Source organism: Bombus pascuorum, chromosome 4, assembly GCF_905332965.1.
Source record: "Bombus pascuorum chromosome 4, iyBomPasc1.1, whole genome shotgun sequence".
Taxonomy (NCBI): domain Eukaryota; kingdom Metazoa; phylum Arthropoda; class Insecta; order Hymenoptera; family Apidae; genus Bombus; species Bombus pascuorum.
In genome coordinates, this window is record NC_083491.1 from 412,517 (window position 1) to 437,313 (window position 24,797).

The following is a 24,797-nucleotide window of genomic DNA, read 5'->3' on the forward strand; positions in this document are numbered from 1 at the left end:
TCCCTTTATCTACATTTTGCAAGCGTATCCCCTATTTTCCAAGCAATATCTCGACTTGTTCTAAATTACGATAAGAGACCAACAGATAAGGGACAAAGGTAGAAGCGGAACGCATGCGCAAAGAAATTGTATATAGATATATAGACAGAGAATCGTAAACAGAGGGCGGAAATGTGTTATGGTGCCATGGAACACGTCCTTCCCTCCGTTTTCCATGCTTCCACACTTGCACGCTTTCCTCGATCGACCGACCGACTCGCATTTCGGTCCGATAGGTTAGGTTAGGGTCGGTTGCGGCGCGAATAGCGGTGAGACGGAGCGGTGAGGGGACGGAGGTATAACCGGACTCCCACTGTTCCACGATTCGCTCCGCACTTCAGTTGCTTCGCGTACGTTGAACGGTGAACATCTATTCCGTTTTGTTCCTTCTCAGTTGCTTGAACACGTTGTTGTATCTCATTTTATCGCGTGCCCTTATCGGATTCTGACTACGCGTAGTTCGCGCCACCGAATTTCCAAGTGTCGCCGTTCAAATCCCTTCTTTACCGACCGATGGACTCGAAACGAAGGATTTTTGGTGATCAGTTTTCTCGCACGCGATGGTCGAGAATTCCGATAATAGTGTAAGATGCTTCTTCTCGAAGCATCGTTTGTGAACGGATCCGTGAGCCATGAAGTGAATCGGTGTGCAGTGTCTAGATTCGTCGAATGATCGAATCTCGTGACTCGTGGAAAGAGGTTTACGATCGCTGGCTCGTGGCATGTGTTGACTCGATGGTCTTCGAGAGCGTCGAGATGCGGAACCCGGGGTTCCTCCTCGAAGACGCCAGACATGGATATATCCAGTATATCAGGTACAGTTCTAGCGATGCTTTTCTATTTTTGTTTCTTTTTCTCGCCTTCCTTCGTCCACTGGGAATCATGGGAAAGGAAAAGTGGTTTCTTTGTAAACGCGTGCATTCTAACAATGCGTTATGCCGTCCTGCAGCGATGTGAATAGAATAATGTGTCCATAAAGCAGACATTGACTGTGTATTGTTCGTGGCAGAGACGACTGTTCGAGGAAAGATCGATATTTCAGCGAGTATCGATCACGTCTGAGCCAGTTTCGCGGTTTCCGAACGCCGCGATCTTCGATTTAGTTATCGGTTTATCGAAGCTTACGCTAATCACCGAATATTTCGGGATTATTTATTTGATAAGAAAAATTCGCTTGGATTTTTTGATGGAAAAAATACGAAACAGGCGTTTGAAATTATTCCAAAAGGGTTATAATAACTATTATTATAAATTTGTATTTACCTATTTAAAATATTTCGACCTTATCCTCTCGTTTGACCTTGATACTAATACTTAATTATAGAAAACGAAAATATGGAGATAATGTATTCAAGCTTTCAGGTATACAGAGTAGACCTCGCAATCAGCTTACTTACAATCCATGATAAAAGAAATGTACGCTTGTATATATTATAAATATCATATATGAATTGTCATATATGAAATGTCATATACGATCGATTCACGGTATTCGTGCGTTTCAGTCTTTTCTTGTAAATGCATGTTTATTTTACCGTGAATGAACTGTGTGTTAGGATAGTCGACGTGAACTGTGAGATAACTGAAATTCAACAAATTTCGTTTTGTTTGTTTCTCAAATCAAAATATTGCCTAGGACTTTGTACGTGTAATGTACTTCTATAGAGAGAGACCCGACTCTTCCTTTCTCTGTCTGTCTGTCTGTCTGTCTCTCTCTTTCTCTCTCTTTTAATAGAATTCGTTATAAATTTAGTAAATTCTATCTGTCTTACGTTCTGTGGATTTCTGTGGAAAGGATCGCTAATATTTGAAATTGCGCAAAGACCTTGCGGATATTACGTAAAGTTGGTTTTCGAAGCTAAGAACGATCGAAACGATTTAACACTGGAATCCCAAAAATTTCACTCTACTAGTGTATTTACCGTTTAGCCATTTCGTGCATATACGTGTACACGTTTATTGCTATCTAATTCACGTAAAAAAATGCCTATATTTCCAAGTTTTATTTTCATTTTATTTTGTTACGCGTTACTGTTTCGTCGAATTGTGTTTAATCATCTTTCTATTCTATTTGTTAAATATAAAGATTAACCAATAATTCTATACATAATTGTCGAAGATTCTAAAATTAACATATTTTATTTAAAATTCAACAGTAGTAGTTTTAAATGGTTAGAAATAGCGTTTATGAAAATGAAAACGAGCGCATCCGGGATTCTAGCGTTAGCAGAAATGATCGTACTGTGTTCGTAAAGGCGAGGTGCTCAGGGGTCGAAATCCACGTGTCGTTCATTTTCCTCTTATTGGACATCTTATTTTCGGAAATAGCATGCAAATCGGAGAGGCTGGCTCGAGTAATTCTGTGAGTCTCATTCTGCCACGATCCTCGATTTGACTCACGTGCGCATTAAATCTATTTTTGAGCCGTGTTCCAGTGAAATATGTTAGGAATATACGCCGCGTATATAGTAATTTTATTTCCCAAAATCACCTTAATGCAGAATTAGCATTTAGTCGATTTTGGAGTAAAAGGTAATTCTTTGTTCGAATATTACTCATCAGTGCTTTTACATATCTTCCATTGCAGATTTTCTTAATTTAAATAAGTTTAGTATTTATATATTATGAGTATTTGTATATTACAGAATGTATATAATCTGCAAAAATATATCTACGGTAATAATCTCTCTCTCTCTCTCTCTCTCTCTCTCTCTCTGTCTGTCTGTTTGTCTGTCTGTCAATTTTCCGTAACTAATTTCCTTATATCGTGTGAAGGTAAATGTAAAATGCGTAAATGATATTTGATAATACCAATATTCCTGTTTACCAGTAAGGTGGTTACATTTCGTGTCAGCTGACTCGGAGCAACAGCTGCACGCTTTGTACCATCGCGGATGAAAGGGGACCCTCGAAAGCAATTATTTTTCAGAGGAGAGTTGTCGAGAAGCTGCCTAGCTTTTGTACAACTTTTGAATTTCTCACGGTAGTTGGTTTAAATCTTTGTTCGATTCGTCGCCGACGCGTTTTGCTTTCAAGGCCATATAATTGATCTTTTCGCAATAATAATTTGTTGAAATTTCACATCGTGTATAGATAGGTTTGTATATTTATAAATATTAAAAGACGCAAATTATTCATATATAATAAACGTTAATGGAATCATTAAATATCAATTATCAAAGTTGACAGGTTAAAAAAACTACAAACACGTCCATGTCGTATCGAGCTTAGAATTGTAGATGTATAAATTGGATCTTGAAAATGAAAATGCTATCGATCGTAAAAATTGTGCGAGCAATTTCGCGGCAGTTATATATTTGAAATTCGCAAATGAGCGGAGTGTTGGTTCATCGGTAGAAATACGATATTTGCGCAATAACGTTGTCATACTTACTGCTGTTTATTTGTTGCGTTCGAAAGTTAATCCTAGGTATATTCATTTGTAAGTTTCACTAATTTCGACATCGTCTGGACGCGCAGTCGATCATCGTTTCTGGCGAATCGTACAGCAATGCGGTGTTGCTTAGAGACGGAGAACACAACACGAAGCTTCGCAGTCGATGTGATAATAATCGTTATTCAAATTTCGATAACCACTTTCTTAGTTAGCCTGCAGAGGGTATATATTATGACAGACGGACAGTATAACGTTTATAAATGGAGGGTAATTAAGGAAAGAAAGTGGATAATATCATGTAAGGCGTGTTGTAACATCGATGGCATTGCTTCCTGGTTTCGCGTTAGACAAACTGGCGCCAGACTGGGTCGATATGTCATCGGACTGGAACTTATTTCGAATGCCATTAATATAGTACCTTTCTTTGTGAAACGGTTTAAATATGCAAGCAAACCCGCGTTACGTACGATGACGGAAAAAAAATATTTTCATTAACATTTGCCGTGTCTATCGGTAATAGTTATGTCATATTCATCGATATCGCAAGTCAACATTATTAATCACAAATATATTTCATAATTATCTGTTTGCCAACATAATTTATTTCGAAGGATGCAAATAAGCAATATGAACATAATTATCGTTTTCTACAAGGAAACGATAATAGCGTAGTTCGTTATTTTCTCATTTCCTAATTTCTCTATACATTATCGTCCATTATTCTATCCATTAAGTGCACTAATGATAGATGCAATAACAAACACGAATAATCCAATAACAATTTTCCAAGGTTTCCAAATGAAAGCTTATTCGACGCCACTTTAGCCTTTTGCTCGGATCTTGCCGACTCGGCTCTTTTACCTCTTCCAAAGTCTTCTTCTTTCGGTTCGCGATTTAAATTTGGGGTCATCGGAACAGGTAGAGAGATGCCGAGGCATCTGTCGCGCTGTTTGTGATTGGTGCGCGAACAGAAGAAACGTATAGGCGTATATAGTTGATGAAACAGACATAGAGCGAGATCGTATACGTATAACGAGTATAGTAAACATTAATTTTATCTGATTTAATCTCGATCACACTGGTGAACGTAGCCGTGTTTACAACTATATGGAATTTATCGTTAATTGCTATTTTTTATTATTTAATAATTACGTCAGATTTCTTTGTGACATTCTTTTATGACATTATGTGCATTACGTAAACGACAGCAAATTGCGCATTTCTAGAGTGTATCATATACACATTTTCTGAAAATATTTTACGAAGAAAGAAACAGTTGTAAATTGTCATACTTTTTTAATTACTCGTACGGATGTCAAATTATTTGTTTGGATTCTCGGAACTTGTGAATTTCAGTTCATCGATGATGATCGACTTTTGACAATTCCGCTGTATCTCTCGCAGCAACTATACGATCGAAGGAAGGAATCGGTTCGTTGTTCAGCTGTTTCGCGCGAAATTAAAGTTGGATCGAACGAGAAGAGGAGAGGAACGCGCGTTCTCAGGAAGAAACTGGCCCAGGATCGCCAGCCAGGACAATGTTTGTATTACCCCTTATTATCTGGCGCATCGTCTCTCCCCTTTCCCGACCCGTCCCCCCTCCCTCCCCCGGTAGCTGCGCGCTTTTCTCCATTTCGATGTGGAGAATCGAAAGGCTTTGAAAGGTTGCCGCGATCGTCCGTTCGCCGGTGGTCGTCGTGTTCATCGTTTCCGCTCTAGTTGGCCGAGTTCCAGTGGTTCGTTGGACGTATTCTTTCTTCTCGACGCGGGACGCAATTTTCTCCATGTTAAACGTCGCTTTTTCCGTTCATCGCTCGCCGAGTTGCGTCACCGGGGATCACGGCCGCGGTGAAAGCGATCGTTCGATCGACTCTTGATGCGCGTGGAAGTGCACCGATGCTCGCGCGGACCGATTCGAACTTCCAGCAGAGATCGTTGTTCGATCTCGACTGGAGTTCATAATTTTAAACGTGTATTAATCGTGAGTCTCTCTGAAGACAAATTGATCGACTCTACTTTTTGTTAAAATTTGTTTCTTAATTTCGGTATATAAGTATCTATGAATAAGTGACTCGGCTTGCTTTGACTCGGAGAAATGCAATGATCGCAACAATATATCGAATAGCAAATTCTTCCGAGCCACGTAAGGAAGAAGGAATTTTCTTTATTTAACAAGGAATCGTCGAAGATAGGGATAAATAATTTTCGTCGGAAGTATCAAAGCAACTTTCCATATTCTGTAATCTGTGCTAGCATACGTGGTGTTTCCGCGGCAATTTTTCTAATCTCCAGCGAACAGCGTGGACGCAATTGCATCTGCATGCGTATCGAGTCAGTGGAACTGATTACTTCAACGGCCGGAAAGTATGGTCAGGTTCATCGGGAAACCGCGTGCAATCCAACGGAATTACGTTGCCGATTTGTATCTTTCTCGTTATAATTGCGTCGTTGAATGCAGCGAATCCAAGGTGCTCGAACCATTGAACTTTGTTGCAAGACCGGTTTTGAAAAGATTTCTTTAGTCTCTTTTGATGTTCAAAGTGGACTAAGTAAAAGGAGAGGAAGAAATAAGCGATTTAACCAGTTAATCGGGACGAATGAGTCTTGGTTCAGATTTCCTATTTCTTGGGTGGTGCAATTTCTTTATTTATGGATCTGCCATTTTGTAACTCGGTAGCATCTATGTACGTATTTCTGTCAGAAATAGATTCTACTTGGGTATATTTATCGAGCTGTATAAATTTTATATTAAGATATTTCATCCTAGAAATTCTATTCTTTGTTAGCAAGTGTTTTAAAAACGTGTGACGAACGTCATTAATAACCTTGTTCTAATAGCGACGCGACGATGCGGACTGTCGTTTCCGGTCTGCACGTTAACCGATTTACCGGAAGTTCGCGTCGATTACACACGCGTCACGGTGGATGTGGCCCGTCAAAAGCTGTGTATACTGATAAGAAAACACAACTGTTTCCGTGGTCGATGCTTTTCTTACAAATGATTTTACTCGTTTTCTATCGCATAGAGAGGAAAGCAATAAAATAATAATACCTATAACGACCAAAGGAAAAGTGTCGTGTTTGAGTTTCAAATTCTTTTGCGATTACAGAGTTGTTTGCGATTTAACAGATGAGAAACGACATAGCTTGTCCCGTTGACGAGCAGACGCTCGTACATCGTGGTGAACGATATTCGATTAACGATCAGCAAGAATAAGAATACTTTAGAGTAACGATAAGAGGAAAAAATGACGAAACGATGTAGAAATATCGGCGTGAATGAATGAAGTTGTTCGATCCAATGGAAAAGAAGCTAGATCAGAGACTGGAAATTGTAATTCGTTTAATCGATGCAACAAGTGGGAAAAAATCAATTGGACAAATCTTTGAGAACGGAGAGTCATTGGAAGGCTCTCATATGGCGGTAACCAAGCGTAAAATCAGGTTTGCCGATGTTTGAGCGACGTGTACCGGTACGTGACACACTTTAACGGGGTTATGCGAATTGCATTTTGCTCGAAAGGTCCCCGTGGCACACCGATGACAATTGCAGATGCGATCTCGGATGCACATTCACCGGCGCGTTGTCGAGACGTTTCGCGCGACCTAAAGTCGTGCTACTCGTGTCAAATGACATCATCGCTGTTGCCTCCATTTGTATCTACGTATCTGTTAAGGCGTAGGATAGGCTGGATAAAGTCGAAGAATGTATTATTTGTCATGAAAATCGTCGTTATACTCGTGTTATATCGTCGAATGCTTTTGTAACGCGTTCAACGGTTAAAAGTATTAATTGATAAGTATTCCGCGTGGCTCTGTTTCTTATTTGTCCGTTTTGAAATCTTGTTGAAACTTTTAATTCAACGTCTCGCGGATCAATACATATCGTTGATATATACACGGAGTGGTACTTTCTCTGGAACGTTTATTTCTGCCAACAATGTTGCATGCAAATGAAACAAAGGCCAGACAAATGGAGAGAAAGTTTTAACGCAGATATCGTACCAATGCTTCAACGGAGTTTGATATAATTTTTTCCATGTTGGTAAATTTCGAACCTGAAACGCTTCGTATATGATTCTTTATGCTACGTTTCGCGATATTTCTCAAGTTGTGTGCAAAAGTAGAGAGCTTTCGAATCGCATTAATAGTTTGAGTTGAACAGGGTGTCGCGAGTTCACGCAAAGTTATCGAGTTTCAGCGATATCCAGTCACGGTGGTAGTTGTATATATATACATACATACCGTTTCACTTGATATTTCGAGCGTCAGCAAAGGTGCAAAAATATCGTACTATGCAACGGAAATAAACTGTACATGTGTTACGAACTTGTAGATTTTTCTAACGTAGGAACACGTACGTTATACGCGTGATTTACGCGTAAATTTTGTCGGAACGCCTGTTTTAACGAGCTTCGAATAATTCGATTCGATAGGCGATGTCCGTTACAAGTCGAACGCTCTCTTTAGCCAATTTCAATTCGGTTGCCTCCTGGCTACATGCTTCTTACAAAGGTAATGGTAATTTCAAAGGTAATGTAACGTTTCCAAGGAACGTGTTATCGATCGTAAGAGGGATAAGACGCATTCGTTTTGATAGCGTTTTATAAAGAATCTATATAGATGATCAAGACGAGATTGGTCGAGGGACAACGAGAAAAGATTCTGCTTGTACAAGCTCTTTTCCATGAATTCTTTGGTTTTGCGAGCGCGAAAACGCGCGACAAGCAGCGTGCAATCTCCTCGGAGGCTAATAATACGAGCTGCAAAAGTCTGCTTGGCGAAGACGCGCCCACGCGTCGCAGTTTCTAGTTCGAATCTCGAGATGATTTTAGTATCTCATCGTTCTTCGCCCTAATCGCGCGCTCGAGTTCCATTCTGTTCGCGTTTTCACACTGAAAAAGCGTTTCGCAGTTGGCGTGTTCGACGATCAAATCGATCATCTACTTTTTTTCCCTATTTGTTAAAAAGGAATTATTGTTATATTTATGAATAGAAATCGTTTGATAATATTAACATTTTTAATAGATTTTTCAACGTAGAGTTTGCCGTTTGCGAAAAGTCGAGGTATATTCGTTGCCCTTGGAACTGGTGAATTTCGATCGGTGGTGATGTTTCTATAGTTGATCGAGGCGGCTATCGCGCTATCGACTATCGTTCGTGAAAGTTGTTGGAGAGCGCACCAATACGGAGAAGTCGGGAAAGGACACCCCTGCGAAAGAAAAGGCAGGGCTACCAACAAGCATTTGCGTAAACGGGTACGAGAACGCATTTCTTTACGTTGGCTTTGTAGCTGATCTGTATCGACTATAATATCGAATTATTAAGAAAACACTGCTATTGCTTTTCACAATCGACTACGTTGTCTTCTCTTGTTTCTGAAAATGTAAAGTATAAGAAAAGCAAATGATCGCGAAAGTCTAAAACGTTAAAGCGACTTGTAACTTTTTCCTCCTGGGGCATCGATCAGCCCGTTCGAGAGACGAGGTTGGATGATTCATAAAAATAATTGATTTCAAAATTAGTTGCGCATTCCGCGCGATAAATCTTCCTCTGACAGGCTCGTTGCCAACGTTGCCCACACTTGAACCAAAAAGACCATGTTCGTTAATGACTGTTCAAAAAATCTAACGTTCGCGGAGTAAATTATGGTTTCTCATCGTCCGTTTCGTTCTGTGTCGTTTCCATGAAATTCTCATCTATCACGTTCCACCTAGAAATCCAGTGTGGTGCGCGATCTCGGCGTTCACACCAAGATAAATCTCAGTTCCGTGAAAATCTCGTGGAGGGTTAATAATCGAGAAGTGGTGTGGAGCGGGGAAGAGTGGGGAAAAGTGGGGAAAAGTGGGGATTCGCGGCGCGGTGCGGTGGCAGGAGTGGGAGGATCAGGGGCGCGAAAATCACTACAGAGAAATCAACTCGCTCCAGTTTTGCTAATAAGGCCGCCGTCGCTAATTGCTTTCCGTCACGGCAGCTGGTCCCTTATCGTGTGAAAGTAATCGTCACAGCTCTCGATAACGAAGATCGTGGAAGAGCGCATTGCCGAAGATAGATTCTCAGGTTTCTCTTTTCTACGGTTACTTACACGCGTGTAATCGCTACCCCTCGTGAAAGAGAAACTCTTCCCATTGTATGGCACGAGCGTAAACGCGCGTGCGCTACCGGAAGCTTACACGTGTACTTACTACTTCCTACTTACTACTTACTACTTACTACTTACTACCTACTACGTATCATAGTTAGGTGCGTGAAACGCCATGTGCGTCCGACGAGCGTACGATGCTCCTTACAACGAGAGTGTAGCTCTCCGCGACAGATTTGGCAGATGTTCGAGCACCAGCTAACTTTAACGCTTCCCCTGCTATAGAAATTTCGTACTCCTAACGGCTAACGGCGATACTTTCTTTTTTTGCCAGAAATGTTTTTCAACCTAGTTTCGTTGTCGAGCATTATTTCGGCAAATAATTGTGAAAAATCAGCGAGTAAAACACTATCACTGACTCGGTAAATCTCGCATTTTACTATTAAAATTAGTTTTTCTATTTATCATTTTATACGTAGCTATATATATACACACGTATGTATGTATCGTAAAAAGTAAACATTGGTATTCTGTTCCTTTTAAACGATATTGTGATTATAGAAAGAAGTAAAAGAAGAAAGGTGAAAGCTTTTAGGCGTAAAAAGAGCGTAAATTCTTAGCGTAATTCTTTTTAATTAACTGCAGTGCCAAGACAAATTAAAGCGGTATATCTTGAATAATTGGCATCGAAACACTTTAAAATACGTGAGTTGTCCTTTAAATCTTAAACATTTACGTTGCACAGGCGTCGTCCATAACTTTCCACTCTATGTTAATAGACTTTTTCTTGTTTCTGTTGCAGCCTGAGCGAATGTTACTTCGCGGGCAAGGGCGCGGCCTTGGTTTTACCTCCGAACGAAAGGGCCAGACCCTCGAGAAAGGTTTCCGCAGCAGGATGCGACATTCAACAGCACCTGCAATCTATGTTTTATCTGCTCAGACCGGAGGAAACCCTGAAAATGGTGAGTTACGAGATTTTAGAAGATACAACTGTGTTTAGTTGTGAAGAAAGTTTTCTTTATAGCGAAAGATGGTTTTTTATTTTACCAAGAACAAAGCATATATATCTGGCAGTAACATTCGTTCGAACACTTACGATTCGTAATGTAGATTACGCGAACAAGGGTATACGTATATAGTTCGTCTGCAGCGGTTTATGTAACGTTGAAAGTTGTTTCGCGTATCTTTTACTCGAAACATTATTGCACATTCTTTGGCATTCTCCTTACAACGGTGCGATGAAAAAATCGCTACAAGGTAAAAACAAAGATAAAAATGGGATTGCATGCATCGATTATGTGCATACGATCGATCGAGCACCGGCCATGACATTTTGCGCGAACAAAAGCTCAAGGATAGAATCTATTTTATTTGAAACGCGCGTTGCAATCGATATCTCGAGACCGCGAATTGTCTGCCAATTCCGGGATCTTGAAATTTACGGCAGAGGTTTGCTTAGATGTTCTGGCGCGCGATTTCAACGATGTTTCTCGTCAACGGACGCGAGATATCTTCACGATTGACATTTATCTCCAATTTAATGACTAGACTGCGCATTTGTATGCATTTCTACATGTTTATAGATATACCCGAAGAAAGGGAATTTACATAGAAATTTGTTTCATCTATCAAATATTATTATAACGAATACTCTATTTTCAGTACTTTATATAGGCATTTTTGTAAAATTTTTTTTCATTAGATCTAGCAAAAAAATGCATAAAATTCCGCGGCCTATGACGAACCGCGTGCATACACGTTAACGTCATCTTGCGGTAATTTCGATATTATTTTTCCGAAATTTCTCATCACCTGTATTTCTTTCGAATTGTTTATCTATTTTTGCTTATAACGTACAAAAAGTATTTCTCTCGTCAAAGATGAGCTAATAGTTGAGTATCTTTGAACGCATTTTCCATCGGAGAAATTGGAAACGAGCGTCTCGTCTAAAATTATCGTGTTTCACTACGTTGCCACTGCAGAAAGTCCAGAACCTGTGTGAACAACCGACAGGTAATAGTATCGTGACGTCAGCCAATCCTAACGAGAGCAAACCAACGATCGGTGATTGCGAAATCTCTGACCAACGCGTAGCTTTCTACGTTCGGAATGAAAAGTGGTCACCGTTGTTTCGGAAAAACGTAGCTGCCTTGGTGCGATTGGAAAGTTAAAGACCGACCGATGTTGATCGTTACATGACTTCGGTTTATGTTAGTTTTGGAATACGAATAAACGTACGTTCATCGGAATTGGAAGCAATGTAAACGATATAAGTAACCGTATCGCCACTTTTACGCGAAAACCACGAATGCGCAAATTTTCGCTTTTACGGCAAAGAAGTATCGATATGTTTTTCTTTCGTCCTTAATTATATAAATTAAAGCAAGGAACGTAGGATGACAAAGGTGACATTTTGCGTATTGAACGTACATGAGCATTCGCCACCGAAGATCGATGAAACGGACTTTAACGCCGATATCAGTTCGTGAAGCGCACGCACGAGGAAGTCCGGCTCGATGATAAGAAACTGGTCGCGTAAGTCTTTTGAAACGACAAACACGTCTCGAGTCGTTTGCCGAGCGGAAGCGGTCGTTTCTCATCGGCCGCGACCTCAATGTGTCGCGTTCGCCGACGACCCGCGCATGTGGGTCGCCTTTAGCCCACTTCGCGATAGTGTTCCAACGACACCAGCGACTCGTACCGATCCCACGTGGAAGATTCCAGGTCGTCACGCGTGTGTCGCGTGTTGGATGCGACGGTGACAGTACTTTTTGAATTAGAGCGACAACTCTCAATGCCGTTGACCCTATGTCCACTCGTATGTCGAACTTCGAATTCGAGATTCTATTTTATTCGATTCTTTTAACTCCCCCCCCTCCGCCCCTCCAATCTTTTTGTAATCGCTTTAAGAAAAATTCGATTTCACCGTTTAAACTGTCTTGAATTCTAAATAAAAGCTAAAAGAAATGTTCGAGCATGGTGCGATTGAACGATCACCAGTTCCCTTTGTCCAGACGAGATTACGTATTTTTAATACAATAGCAGCACTATGTGAAAAAAAAAAAAAAGAAAGAAAAAACGAAAAGGCTTGTATCGAGTGCAGAAGCACGAATTTCACGTCGTCCTTGACACGGGTCTACTTCGGCAGGGATGCAAACTGGCCTCTAGAAAAATAAGCTTCGACGAACCTCGACCCAGTTCAAACTTGTTACATCGCCGACGAGGAGCAGAATAGCGACTTCTGCGGATCGTCTGTTGTCTCGATAATAACCTCCGATCTGCGTAACGATGGTCCACGATGCACCTACGGAATGAAATTGAAATAAGAAACGGTTCGATCGTTACTGACAAGATGGTGTTAGCCGTTAGATGATGTTGCAATTTAAATATTTTAAGAAATCAACTAGGATTTTGTTTCAACTAGGATTTTGAATTTCTCTTGTATAGGTTTTATTAAAAAAAAGAAAAGAAAAACAAGAAAAAGAAATGTGGCAAATTAGTTGAAATAATACGTTATTTCGAGTTGTTATTTATCCGGCTAAGTACTAATCGAAGGAAAGATCGACCGCTATCGGAGAAACACATCCACGTGACAATCAGCTGATCGGTCGTAGCCATTCAACTGCATAGAACTCAGGACCATTTGATCTTGACATTCTCTATAGCTGGCCAAGTTATCGACGTACGAGTCACGAAACAAGCAATAGGAACAGAATGTACGCGTTGGGTACGAGCGAAATATGGTATTAGAATTCTGGACAGAACAGGCATTCACGCTTGTTAAAGCTGTCGGGATTCCTCCGCGAGAGGTTGCGGGACGAGAAACTGGTCCCTACAAGGACAACGAGGTAAGGGGAACGTATGATTCGCCACAGGTCGTTTCGTCCACTGCTTTTCAGCAGGGCCCGTTACTTTTTACGCTCGCAGTTAAACGCACGCATGCAACTTGCCCTCGAGTCGAACCTTTTATGCGGAAAGTGTCAGTGACCTGGCCGACCATTAACCTATTCGCTTGCCCACTTCCGGTGCATTGTGCTACGCTTTTGGTTTTCGTTTATTCGCTGGAATCGGGATTTTTCCCTGGTGACGCACGCTTCGATCGATCGTGTTTCGTTTTGTTGGCGAAGGAAACTTCTAAATATTGCAGGTAGTTTTTCGCTTTTACAGGGGTCTCGGCGTATATTTTGTAGATAAAAATACAGCATGAAATTGGTAAATTGGGTATCCGTTTCGATAAACGTGACGGAAATATCGTAGTAGTTGAGTGAAATTGGATCGACTAACTAAAATAGGTATAAGTTTCTGAGGAAAATGATACATACATACATATATACTGTATATAGATAAATTTTCTCTTGTATATTTCGAGAAATGAAATGCTTTTATTGGTCTATATTAGTGTAATTAAATGGTAACACAACGCGGTTACATCAGGTGAATATACACGATGATGTAAACTATCCATATTCTATCGATATACGTTAGCCGCACAGTAACGTAATATGTAGTACGTTGTCTCGATCGAGCAGAATGAGTTGCCTGTAATTAATTAAACGCGGATGAATGGCGATGATGAGATCGCTTTGGGTCGTCTAGTTAATGGCGAGTGTCGTCAGCAATGATTTCAATGTGTCACAGGGATTCGCGATAAACAATGCTTGTGCCATTTGACGTACGATGTCAATTTCATGAGTGTTGCGTTTGACTTTTGACAACGAATTTCTTCCCGATAAGACAATAATGTTCCCTATGTCGTGATCGATCGATTTCATATCATTTCTGAATTATAAATTATGCATTTGTACGGGATAAGGATAGATGTTGGACCGTTCGCGGAGAGACGCGTTCGCGGTAAATTCTCGTTACGATTCGACAATCCACGCCACGAATTGGTTGATCCCCTATTTCGTTTAGCATATTAGAGGTGGTTGATCGATTATAACACCGAAGTAACAGGTTATAATATATACTTTATTTCAACAACTTTGTAGATATAAATAGTTGGACGACTTGTGTACAGACCTATTCTCAGAGACGTATAAATAGTAAGTTAATACCGATGACTGATCAATGAACGAAAAACCAGTCAAGACATTGACTGGTCAACGGATGAAAAACCAGTCAAGAGACGTTGAACTCTAAGGCTGACAAACCAGTCGAGTTCGGTGACGATACTGTCGCAGAGGAAAACTATTGTAGGGATTTGGTCGCTCCACCACCCGTCGCTTGCGGGTAGAAATGACCGTTGAACATGGTAAAAGGCCGACTTTTTCCATTTCTTACTTGATCGAACAATAACCGTAAGGAACGTCTCGTATTTGAATGTATTTTATAACAAAAAAGGTAAAATGCAAATGCATAGTTTTATGACAGTTCCTTAGGTTTATTGCGGTCCGACTAATTATATTTGCACAGTTAGTCGCCTCGACCGTGGGATGGATTCTGGTTTATGTAAAGAGTGACCGGACGTAACAATGGACAGAGATTAAAGATAGGTAAATAGGTAAAGAGAGGTAAAGATAGGTAAAGATAGATAAATATAGGTATATACGTGTATTCGTATTTCAATCTTGATAAGCCAACATCGATCGAAAGTTAACGTTAATTGATCGTCGAGTTTGATAGTTGCAGCGACAAACCACGTGGCAGTCACGGATCAAACAGTACTCGTGTAATACTTATCGCGTAACATTGGTGGACGTAGCGGCAGGATAAATTGATCGAAACTACGCAACGTTGGAGCTTTCGTCCGGAGCTGAGATGATCGTCCGGAATATCGACGTCAACGTGGTTTTATCGGTAACGCTGACCTTACGAAACCGCGGAAAAGCAGTGTCGCGTGGGCGACGATAATTTATCGCGATAGTTCCGTCCACTGAACGGGGGAACGATTTATAGCCGCAGGAGCGTGTTTTAGATCCGGCCGAACTTGTTCTTTGCTACTGTATCAGCTATGTACAGTAGCGGACAAAAGTTTAAGACGATGATTTGTAAACCGGATTACAAACATCTTATACGCATATTGTTCTTCTATTCGGTTTGTCTCTTTGGAATAACGTAGCTGTATGTTTGACCTTCGTAACCTCAGACAGTCAGTTGTTAAATACAAACAATGTAGGAGTTACAACAGTTAGTTACCGCCTAGCACTTGGAAACAGTGGACATTAGTTTAAGACGATCTGTGTAAAACGTGAGTACGAGTACAGTTTTTGAACATTTTGATTCTGGAATGTCAAAATCATTGTTTAGTGTACCTTTTATTGCTTAAAATTCATTTAGGTAGGAACAGACTATGGGTAAATCAAAGAATTTACTTGAAAACGAAAGGGAACAAATCGTAAGGCTGCGAAAGCAAAGTAAAACCTTCACCGAAATAGCAAATATAGTGAACAGGTCAGAAACAGCTTGTAAACAAGCTTGGTATAAATGTTTAAAGACAGGCATGTATTGCGATCAACCGAAAAACGGAAGACCACGGAAAACAACACCGAAAATGGATCGCCGGATTCATCGATTGAGCGAAAAGGATCGTTTTCGTAGTGCAAATAATATTGCTGCGGAGATAAACTATGAAAACGATACACAAATTAGTGCTAGAACTGTTAGGAGAAGATTAGAAGACTTTAACTTAAGAGGACGAAAACCCCAAAAGAAACCACTGCTGAGTTCTAGGAATCGAAAAAGACGACTTGCATTTGCTAAAGCTCATAAGCATTGGACAAGTGAAGATTGGCAAAAGGTATTGTTTTCTGACGAATCGAAATTCAGTCGCGTCTCTTCTGACGGGGTACGGTACGTTAGACGTCGAATTGGCGAAAGTTTGAAAACACAGTGCGTTTTAAAAACTCTTAAACATGGTGGTGGCAACGTTATGGTGTGGGCGTGTTTTTCTCGAAGCGGCCCTGGTCCGATATGTCGTATCAATGGAATTATGGACCGTTTTCAATACAAGGACATACTCAAGAACACAATGTTACCTTTTGCACGCAACAATATGAGTGATGATTTTATTTTTCAAAATGATAATGATCCGAAGCACACGGCTCGGGTTGTGAAACAGTTTTTTCAAGAAGAAAATATCACCGTGCTGCCGTGGCCGTCCCAATCACCAGATATTAATCCAATCGAGAACTTGTGGAGCATCATAAAAAAGACAGTACAAGGTTATAAACCGAAAAATTTGAATGAACTTTACTCTACAATTGAAACAGCTTGGAGTAATATTACGGTAGATCAATGTAAAAAATTAATAGATTCAATGCCAAGAAGATGTACCGAAGTGATAAGAAATAACGGATATTGGACAAAATATTGAATTTAAACAAAAATTGTGCATATTTTTTAACCAAAAATTAATATTTTTTGTATAGTCTTAAACTTTTGACCGACGAAATATTATACAGATTTCGTTCCTTTTTTTGTAACTTCGCTACTGAGCAAAATATCAAAATGAAATTTTTTTTGTAAGTGTATAAACAAATGCCTAATTAGTTAATACCAAATGTAGAACACTGTATTTATATTTTTTATGGAAAGTAAATCAATTATTTATTTCTTCCATTTCGTCTTAAACTTTTGTCCGCTACTGTACCTCGACAGAGTCGAACGAAATTGGACGTCGCGTCGTGTCGCGTCGTTTCGCGTCGTGTCTCAAAAGTCAAGTTACCATAGGAATCGATAGTGAGGTGAATAGGCCGTGATGGTTGTAAGTTGCTGGTGTATATGTCGCTGCTGGGGTACTGGCTGTATTTTCTTCTAATTTAGATACGTAGGAGAAAAATCGGACTCTGGTCGCCGGGATTTGAACCCGGGTTCCGAAACGTTCTGAACCTAAGGTGTCAACCACTGCGCTGCCGTCGTCCGACATTAGTTAGCGTCGAGTGGTGATATTTCGCTGTCGAGTACCGCCACAATAGGAATCGAGGAAGATTATATAACGCGGCAGTTAGAAAGGAAGCCAATTTTCCGGATTTTTGTCCATCGGTGCAAAATTTTGTATCCGTAATCATCTATGTTTTTGAAAATGAAATATTTAATTCGAAATTATGGCAGTCTTTTATGTAGGAGAGCTATAAAAGGAATTCTCTTGAATGGTAGACGTGGCATTAAATGTACAAAATAAAATTAAACGACACGAGTAAATATCGATAAAATTCTACTTCTAACCGTAAAGGAACATCTATCGAACGTTATCGGAGAATCAAAACAAATGGTATAATTTATATTTACGTTACGATGAAAATCACCATATAGCTAATCAGCTATAAAAACGCGATTCGCGATACTTTTATTTATTTGACCTATTGGAAAAGTATTTCTTTTAAACGGATTTTCTATTCACGACGAAGCATCTCGTCGGAAGTCAACAAGTCTAATTTCAATGTTCGAACACTCTCTGAACAAAACTGGGCTATCTCGCCACTCGAGCTCTGCTAAAACGGGTTTTACGACCGGCTTCTGGCCACCACCTTTCTTGCTTCTTTTTGCTTCTCGTTCGATTCTTCTTGCCGCGCCCTGTTCAATTTCAAGGCACTGGCCTCGTGAAAATTCTCTTTTCTCGCCCTTCTTTCACTGTCAGACGCGTCGAGATTGCCTAACGCATAACGCAGTCCACTCGATCGCACGCATCAAAAATATCTCATAGATGGAATAAAGGATCGTTTAAAAAAGTCTACTTTCCTGCCACTTTTGCCAAATTTAAATTTATGTAAGATCGTCGTACGAATATTCCGACTGTTCGTGATATACTTGTTATACGGTTTCTTAACGTAGAATATACCTGACTCGTAGCAAATCTCTTCTTTAATTTCTTTCTTCTTTAATCCGATTGATCATTGACGATAGGACGACGTTTGGAGAGCGCCTTCGATCAGTCTAATAAAAAACTTAAATCTTTTTTATTTTCTAAATTTATACAGGATTTTTCTTTTCGCGTTCCTACGAAAAGTAGCTACCGAATGAATAGCTTGCCCAGGAAATCAGTGACGTAAAATGTCGGTAAAATACGGTAGCCTGTCTCAATACCGTTGGCCGTTTTATTCCGACATAAATCCCGTGAAACGAATTTCTTCGAATCTTTTCGCCTGGACACCAGCCAACGGCCATTAAGCCCAGTCCGCCTATTACGCGATACCGTAACTTTTAAGTAGTTTTTCTGATCTGTACGTCCGGGTATGTCCCGTGAAGCGAACGCACGCATTCGGGCCACGATATACGCACAAGCCGTTGGTCTCGGTGTCTTTGGTACCTGTTCACCTTCGCTCCAACAGGATGCCGTGAATTTGCAAACGCAGGTGTAATTGGCCTGTCCGGGCGATCCTGCGAGTACCCACTTCGACGCGGTGATAAGACCCATGTTTCCGACCATTTCCAAGATTTACGGTACTCTTTGGTGATGGTTTCTCGTTTACGCACTGAACTTTTTCAGATAAGTTTCCAGAGAAGAATGTATACGAGCGCGAAACGCGTGAAATCGATTCTATGCTAGGTTTTAAATTATGGTACTTTGGCAGATACGAGCTTAGTAGGTATCGTTAACGAGATTTGTACACTTTCTCGAGAAACATTCAAAGGCAGAACAAAGATGAAACGTAGAGTGATTCGCGAATGTCATTCAAAATCTCTCGTACAGCGCATTCGATTTCACCGTATGGATACCGATTTTTGCAAGAGAAATTTGTTGCACGAAGGCGGAAGGTCGTTGGTTAGCGACGACGACAAAAGTTCGAAGCAGGGAAAGAAAATTCGCAAACGGCGCGATTACATAAATAAACGATGGTATCGCAGACCCGTTCGTCACGGTTCGCGACGAGACAACTGGTCCGCGGACTTGAGCGATTCCATTTGCTGACAAAAGCTACGGTTTTGCAACCGAGCCGTGTCAAAATGTGCACGCGGTGCTCTTGATATAATCGCGCTTGCCTAACGTGAGAAAAAATACGGCCTCGTTGCGTAATCGGTAATCCACGCAGCGATTTCCACGAAAGCCTTATTTTTCTTCGGTAATCGTGAAAGAGTACAGAGCTTTCGGGGTTGATAACGGTTTTATGGCTATAGAGATAAATTGGTGAATCGTAGAAAGTAATTTACGAGCAGATGTGAGATAAGATGTCGGTAATAAGTAGTAGTCGGTGTTGATTTGTAAAGTATCAACGTGTCTGTTAACGTATAGCTAATTAAAAACTAATTTCAAACGAAAACCTTATCGTTGATTAATTCTATTATTTGTATATCGTTATATCGTATTTCTGATTGAACGAAGATAATACAGGAGCTTAAATAATTTGTTCAAAGTAGTAAATAATATTCCACCGTATCGGTGGAACATCCCTTTTAAAATTTCGCTAAAATCCTCTATCTAATCTCGTTCTTTCAATCGTTATTCAGTTCTAACGATCCACTTTCCTCTAGGCATGCAGGAAGCGTTCAACGGCGCAAAGTCCAAAATCGAAAGAATGAGTTTGATCGAAAAGTTGCAACACAGCTAAGAGGAAATGTTAAAACTTTGACCGATGGAAGCCACGTACCGGTAGGCGCATTCGTTGTCGTCGAGCAACGCTGCTCGTATCTCGTCGGCTTATAATTACTCGAGTTTTTACGCAGCGCGGAATCTCGGAGGACACCTGTGCAACTGGAACGAACATTCTCGGACAGTCTGGACCGCATCTCGCAGAACTGGCGTTCGTTTCACCGATCTGCTTATTAGCTTGATAAAAACTCGTTGGTCGAGTCGTAGCCCGTCGAGTTTACGCGTGTGTACGTAAAGCTCGAGATAGAAGTCTACTTTAGAACGGGTTGCGCGTTCAGTTAGCGGTGGAATAACACTTATCCGTGTCTGTTTGTTTCCTTTTCACCGGATATGTATCGCGTTTGGTTCGGTCGTTGTTTTATTTTCTTTAAAATAATATACTAGCACGATAAAATTTGCAATATTGTTTCAGCGTGGTAATATTTGTGATGGTTTTTCGTAACATTTTGTTAGGATGAAAATTAAATATACCAGAGGCAACGATGATTTTCAAAATGAATCTGCTGTTGGAAATCTGGTCAATTGTTGGATGAAGCGAAGAAACTTAATCGGAGGTCTTAACTCGAACGATTGAGCTTCTATCGAAATTCCGAACATTCTCTTTTCGCATAATTAACACCTACCGAGGAACACCATTTTCTCTTCGAAATTTTCTAAAATATCAACCGAACAGGTGTCGTAATTACGAAAATCAAAATCTATTCCGTCGATAAAAGTCAAATAAACACGACGATAGGATCCTTGATTTATATTAGAATTTCACGATAATGAGATTTAAAAATTATTCAATTTCAAACCCTTGGAATGCGTAATACGATATATTCCAGCTATTAAATGTATCTTCCGATTCCTCGTTGTCGCTTATGCGATTAATCTTTTTTGTTACGCTAATGGTTTGGTACTTTTTGGACTGTGCACGAATTTTAGAATAACTAATCCGTCATGTCGGACCATGATTTGCGTTTACCAGTCGACTCACGTGCAAGTCGTTACACAATACCGTTACTTGTTTGACGAGCAGCCTGGGAAACGCTATTTATCGTCAAATACGCTTTCATAGCTACGATACAATGAACCTGATTTTTCTCATAATCAAGAAAATCATACGCGTAATCGGAGGTCAATGAAACACGGCAACAGCTTTGCTTATATAGCTTCAAGAAAATGGTTCGCTTCGCTGTAACTTCCTGATGCACCAGATCGCCACTGTGCTCCACTCTTTTATGTATAGACCTTTTCTGTTCACGATCCTCCTTCAGATATTACAGATATTAAAGAACATCGTCAGCAACGATCGACTTGTAACCGAATTGTATATTAAAGGATTACATAACGGTAAGTAATAATAATGATAACAAGAGCATTCTTCTGTCTTCTTTTAGAATGCTTTTATCTATGTGCCCATAGTCGTATCTCTAACGGATGCTAGATTCGACAAATTCTCTGCAGGACGTGTTCGACAAACTCCTTCGTGATAAACCGCCTAATTTTTGACGGATTAAGCGCTAACAACGTGTCACTAGCCTAATAACTCTAAATCTCTAACGAACAGAAAAAGCGATGGTTTAAATTTTCGCTTACAAGATGTAGACACGAGGCGTTTGAAATAAACTACGATCAGCAACAGACAAGTCTTAATTTTCGCGTATACTTACCGACTATGAATATCAGATCACTACGCTCATGAATCTATGTTACGTATATTCACAGACAAGGTTATCTTCCTATACACGCAGAAAGCTTTATTTATCGTTAAATGCTTCGATTTCAGGATATCGCTTATAAAGAAACAAATAAATTTAATTTAATGTTTAACGAATTGTTATACTCGCGTCATACGACCAGACATTATAAAAGTTGAATCAAACGAGGAAGAGAGTAGGAAACGATATCACTGACACAAGTAAAATGCATCGTAATTACGTAAGTAACGAAACAACTTTTTCTTCCGCAATGAGAGAGCAGAGCAAAAAATTGTGAGTCATGTACGAAACATCGTATACGAGTTAAAATGGAACCTAGTTTTTTTTTGTTTCTTTTTTTAGTTCAGCGAGGAATTATTTTCAAAGAATATCGATATATAAAAGAACGTGACAATCATCACGTTATACACAATCGGAGAAGAAAGTTTAGCATTTTATTAGTTACGTTACTTTGAACTTTATGAGCGATAATATATTACTCCGAGTTTTCAAATACCATACAATTTAGTTTAACACGGTTTAGATATTATATACGTAGTACGAATATTTATTACGATTGTTACATAACATTAGTAATTGTAGTTTTGCGATAAATGTTAAAGTAGAATCTTCCGTGATTTGCAATAAAACGATTAAATCTATGATGGATTTTGAGGAGAATTAAACTTAGTATCGTAACCATTTCTAACGAATTATATCGCTCGTCCGATCCAAAAAATTTTTTTTTTTAAACGAACGATAACGAATAACCATCGATCTGTTGTTTGCATAAATTTAGTTTTAAAATATAAAATATATAATTTTAAAGCGGAGCACTCGCGATTTCCGCAAGCTGAATGAAAGAAATTTGGTCGACGACAGAACCATTTTTCATCATTTTCACGTAATGTATTCGGTATTTTCGTTACGTGACGAGCATCGACGCGAAACACCTATTGCACAACACAAAGCGTGAAAAAGGTATTGATCTCGTAGAAGTGAAATCTCTGACAGTAACAAATATCGTACCTCTCGAGAATATCGTAACGAAGAAATCCGTAGTAGGATAGGAAAAACAAAGTGACTCAAAAATAGGATACTATTGGCAATCAGACCGTTGAAGCAATTCATTTTATACTAGAAAATTAAGATTAATCAATGAAAGAAACGAACGAAAGAAATCTAAAGATTCTGGTTAAATGCTTATTATCTCTATACCTTCGCCAAATATTATTATTGGTTTGAAGCATACCAGCACGAAATTAAATGAAAAAGAGTGGGGCAGAAAGAAATGAGAAACGTTTAATAGCCACGAGTTCAACGTGAATCGCTCGACGAAGAACGGTGTTAGCAAATACGGTGGAAAAGTGGGACAAGCTCGTAAATAATACCAGAAAACATGTAATTGAGCAAATGGAGTGATTTTTCCAGAAAGTTTGTCCTTTTTACGTACGATTCTCTGGCCGACGACTTTCTATCGAGGTTAACAGAGAGTACAGAGATATTGTCGTAACCGAGTCGACGCGACGTTATGGGCGAGAAAGACGCGTCCGATCCGTTGACCTCGATGTCTCTTGGTCGTACAAGATGTGGACAAAGTTGTGGTGTGCAAGAAACCACCTCATCTGCCACGGCCCTCTTCCGATCAAGAAATTACCCATTAGACCAAGTAGCTTCGAATCTGGCTAGAAAACTTTGAATCCTTCACGAGCACTTTGGACCTTATCTTCGTAAATATCTTACCAATATGAATATTTCGAGAGATAATACGTGATCGATAGTTTCAAGTACGATCGAACCGGGAATTAAAATTACAATTTAACTTGTTTTCAAAGGTTACGTCGTAGAAAGCGTGTACCAAATAATAAAAAGTAAGTCACTTTCATCGCTAGAGAGAGAGTGTTTTTTTTTTGTTTTCTTTTTAGAAAATAACCATAGTAATGAACATTAAGACGTCGTTAGGATAAACCTCCTGTCGTCCAGTGGAAAACGAATTAATCGTAATTAAGCACGGCGACATTAGGTTAAAAGACAACGTGACGCAGAACAGCTACGGCTAACCTGCCATCACGACATCCGATAAACTTGCTCCACTTTCGAAAGGGCCGACACGACGTTTTGCACCCGTAAAACTGGTTCGGCACGAGTTAACTCGCTTCACCTTTTATCATGCGCGGGCGTGCGCGCGCGCAAACACACACACACACACACACACACACACACACCGGAATAACAATAGATCTCGATAGCGTACCACTCTTGACCGTTCTCATTTTTCTTCTTTCCATCGACGACTAGGGATTTTCAAAGGTTTTTAAAATGCTATGCTTTAATTACAGAATTACAAATATATATGGTAAATAATTAAATATATTATTATTACATTTGTTAACAAGTAACTTAAAGTTGATCTGACAATTGTCAGAGACATTTGTTACGAACGGTAACGTGACTAACATTTAGTTACAGGTAATAGATGCGCTGAATAATACGATACAATCCAACGAAATAATGTCAACGTCGCTATATTACGAATGCATAAATTTGTGATCGAAGCGTGCATCGATTACTCTTGTTCTCCGATCGAAAACCGACGGATGTCTGCGGTGAGCCAATACTCGCGAATGCCTCGTTCTCGTGTCGCAAGTAATTGGATCGTCCTGAGAAAGTTCACTGACTTTCGGAGCTCGTGTTCGAATCGGTCAGAGTTTCTTGCTTCGACCAAGTGGAGCCGCCTTTTGACCCAGTCAGCATACGTTTCCTACCCACTAAGAGGGTAAGAAATTGTTTCGTTGCTCGTATTGGACGTAGATACGCATTTTGGCTTGAGTTATTTCGCGTGAATGAGTTTAAACTCTTGATATTTCTTGGCGCGTGTTCTTCCCGCCTGCGCGAGATTTACGGATAGAATGTGCTTCGGCTTATTTTGTTTCTCGATAAAACAAACCGTAGGATGATGATTAAAAGTAGCACTATCTTAAGGTCATGTGCAAAGCGTGCGTCATCGTAGATGAGCCATCTAACGTTTATTATCCGTTATAGCAACTTATTAATTCGATACGTCCATTT

The 24,797-nt window shown here is 39.9% G+C and overlaps 1 protein-coding gene across 2 annotated transcripts in view; it reads left to right on the forward strand.

Moving 5' to 3' along the window:
* LOC132906206 (protein phosphatase Slingshot) overlaps window positions 1-24,797 on the forward strand; it is a 76,972-nt gene that overhangs the window by 14,576 nt on the left and 37,599 nt on the right. Inside the window, exons 1-2 of one of the 2 annotated variants that reach the window (XM_060958174.1) lie at window positions 372-854; window positions 10,321-10,480. In XM_060958174.1, the coding sequence (XP_060814157.1) occupies window positions 709-854; window positions 10,321-10,480 (306 nt within the window). In that variant the 5' untranslated portion in view covers window positions 372-708. Of the gene's footprint in view, window positions 1-371; window positions 855-10,320; window positions 10,481-24,797 lie in introns of those variants that run through there. The other variant, XM_060958175.1, reaches the window with a different exon arrangement.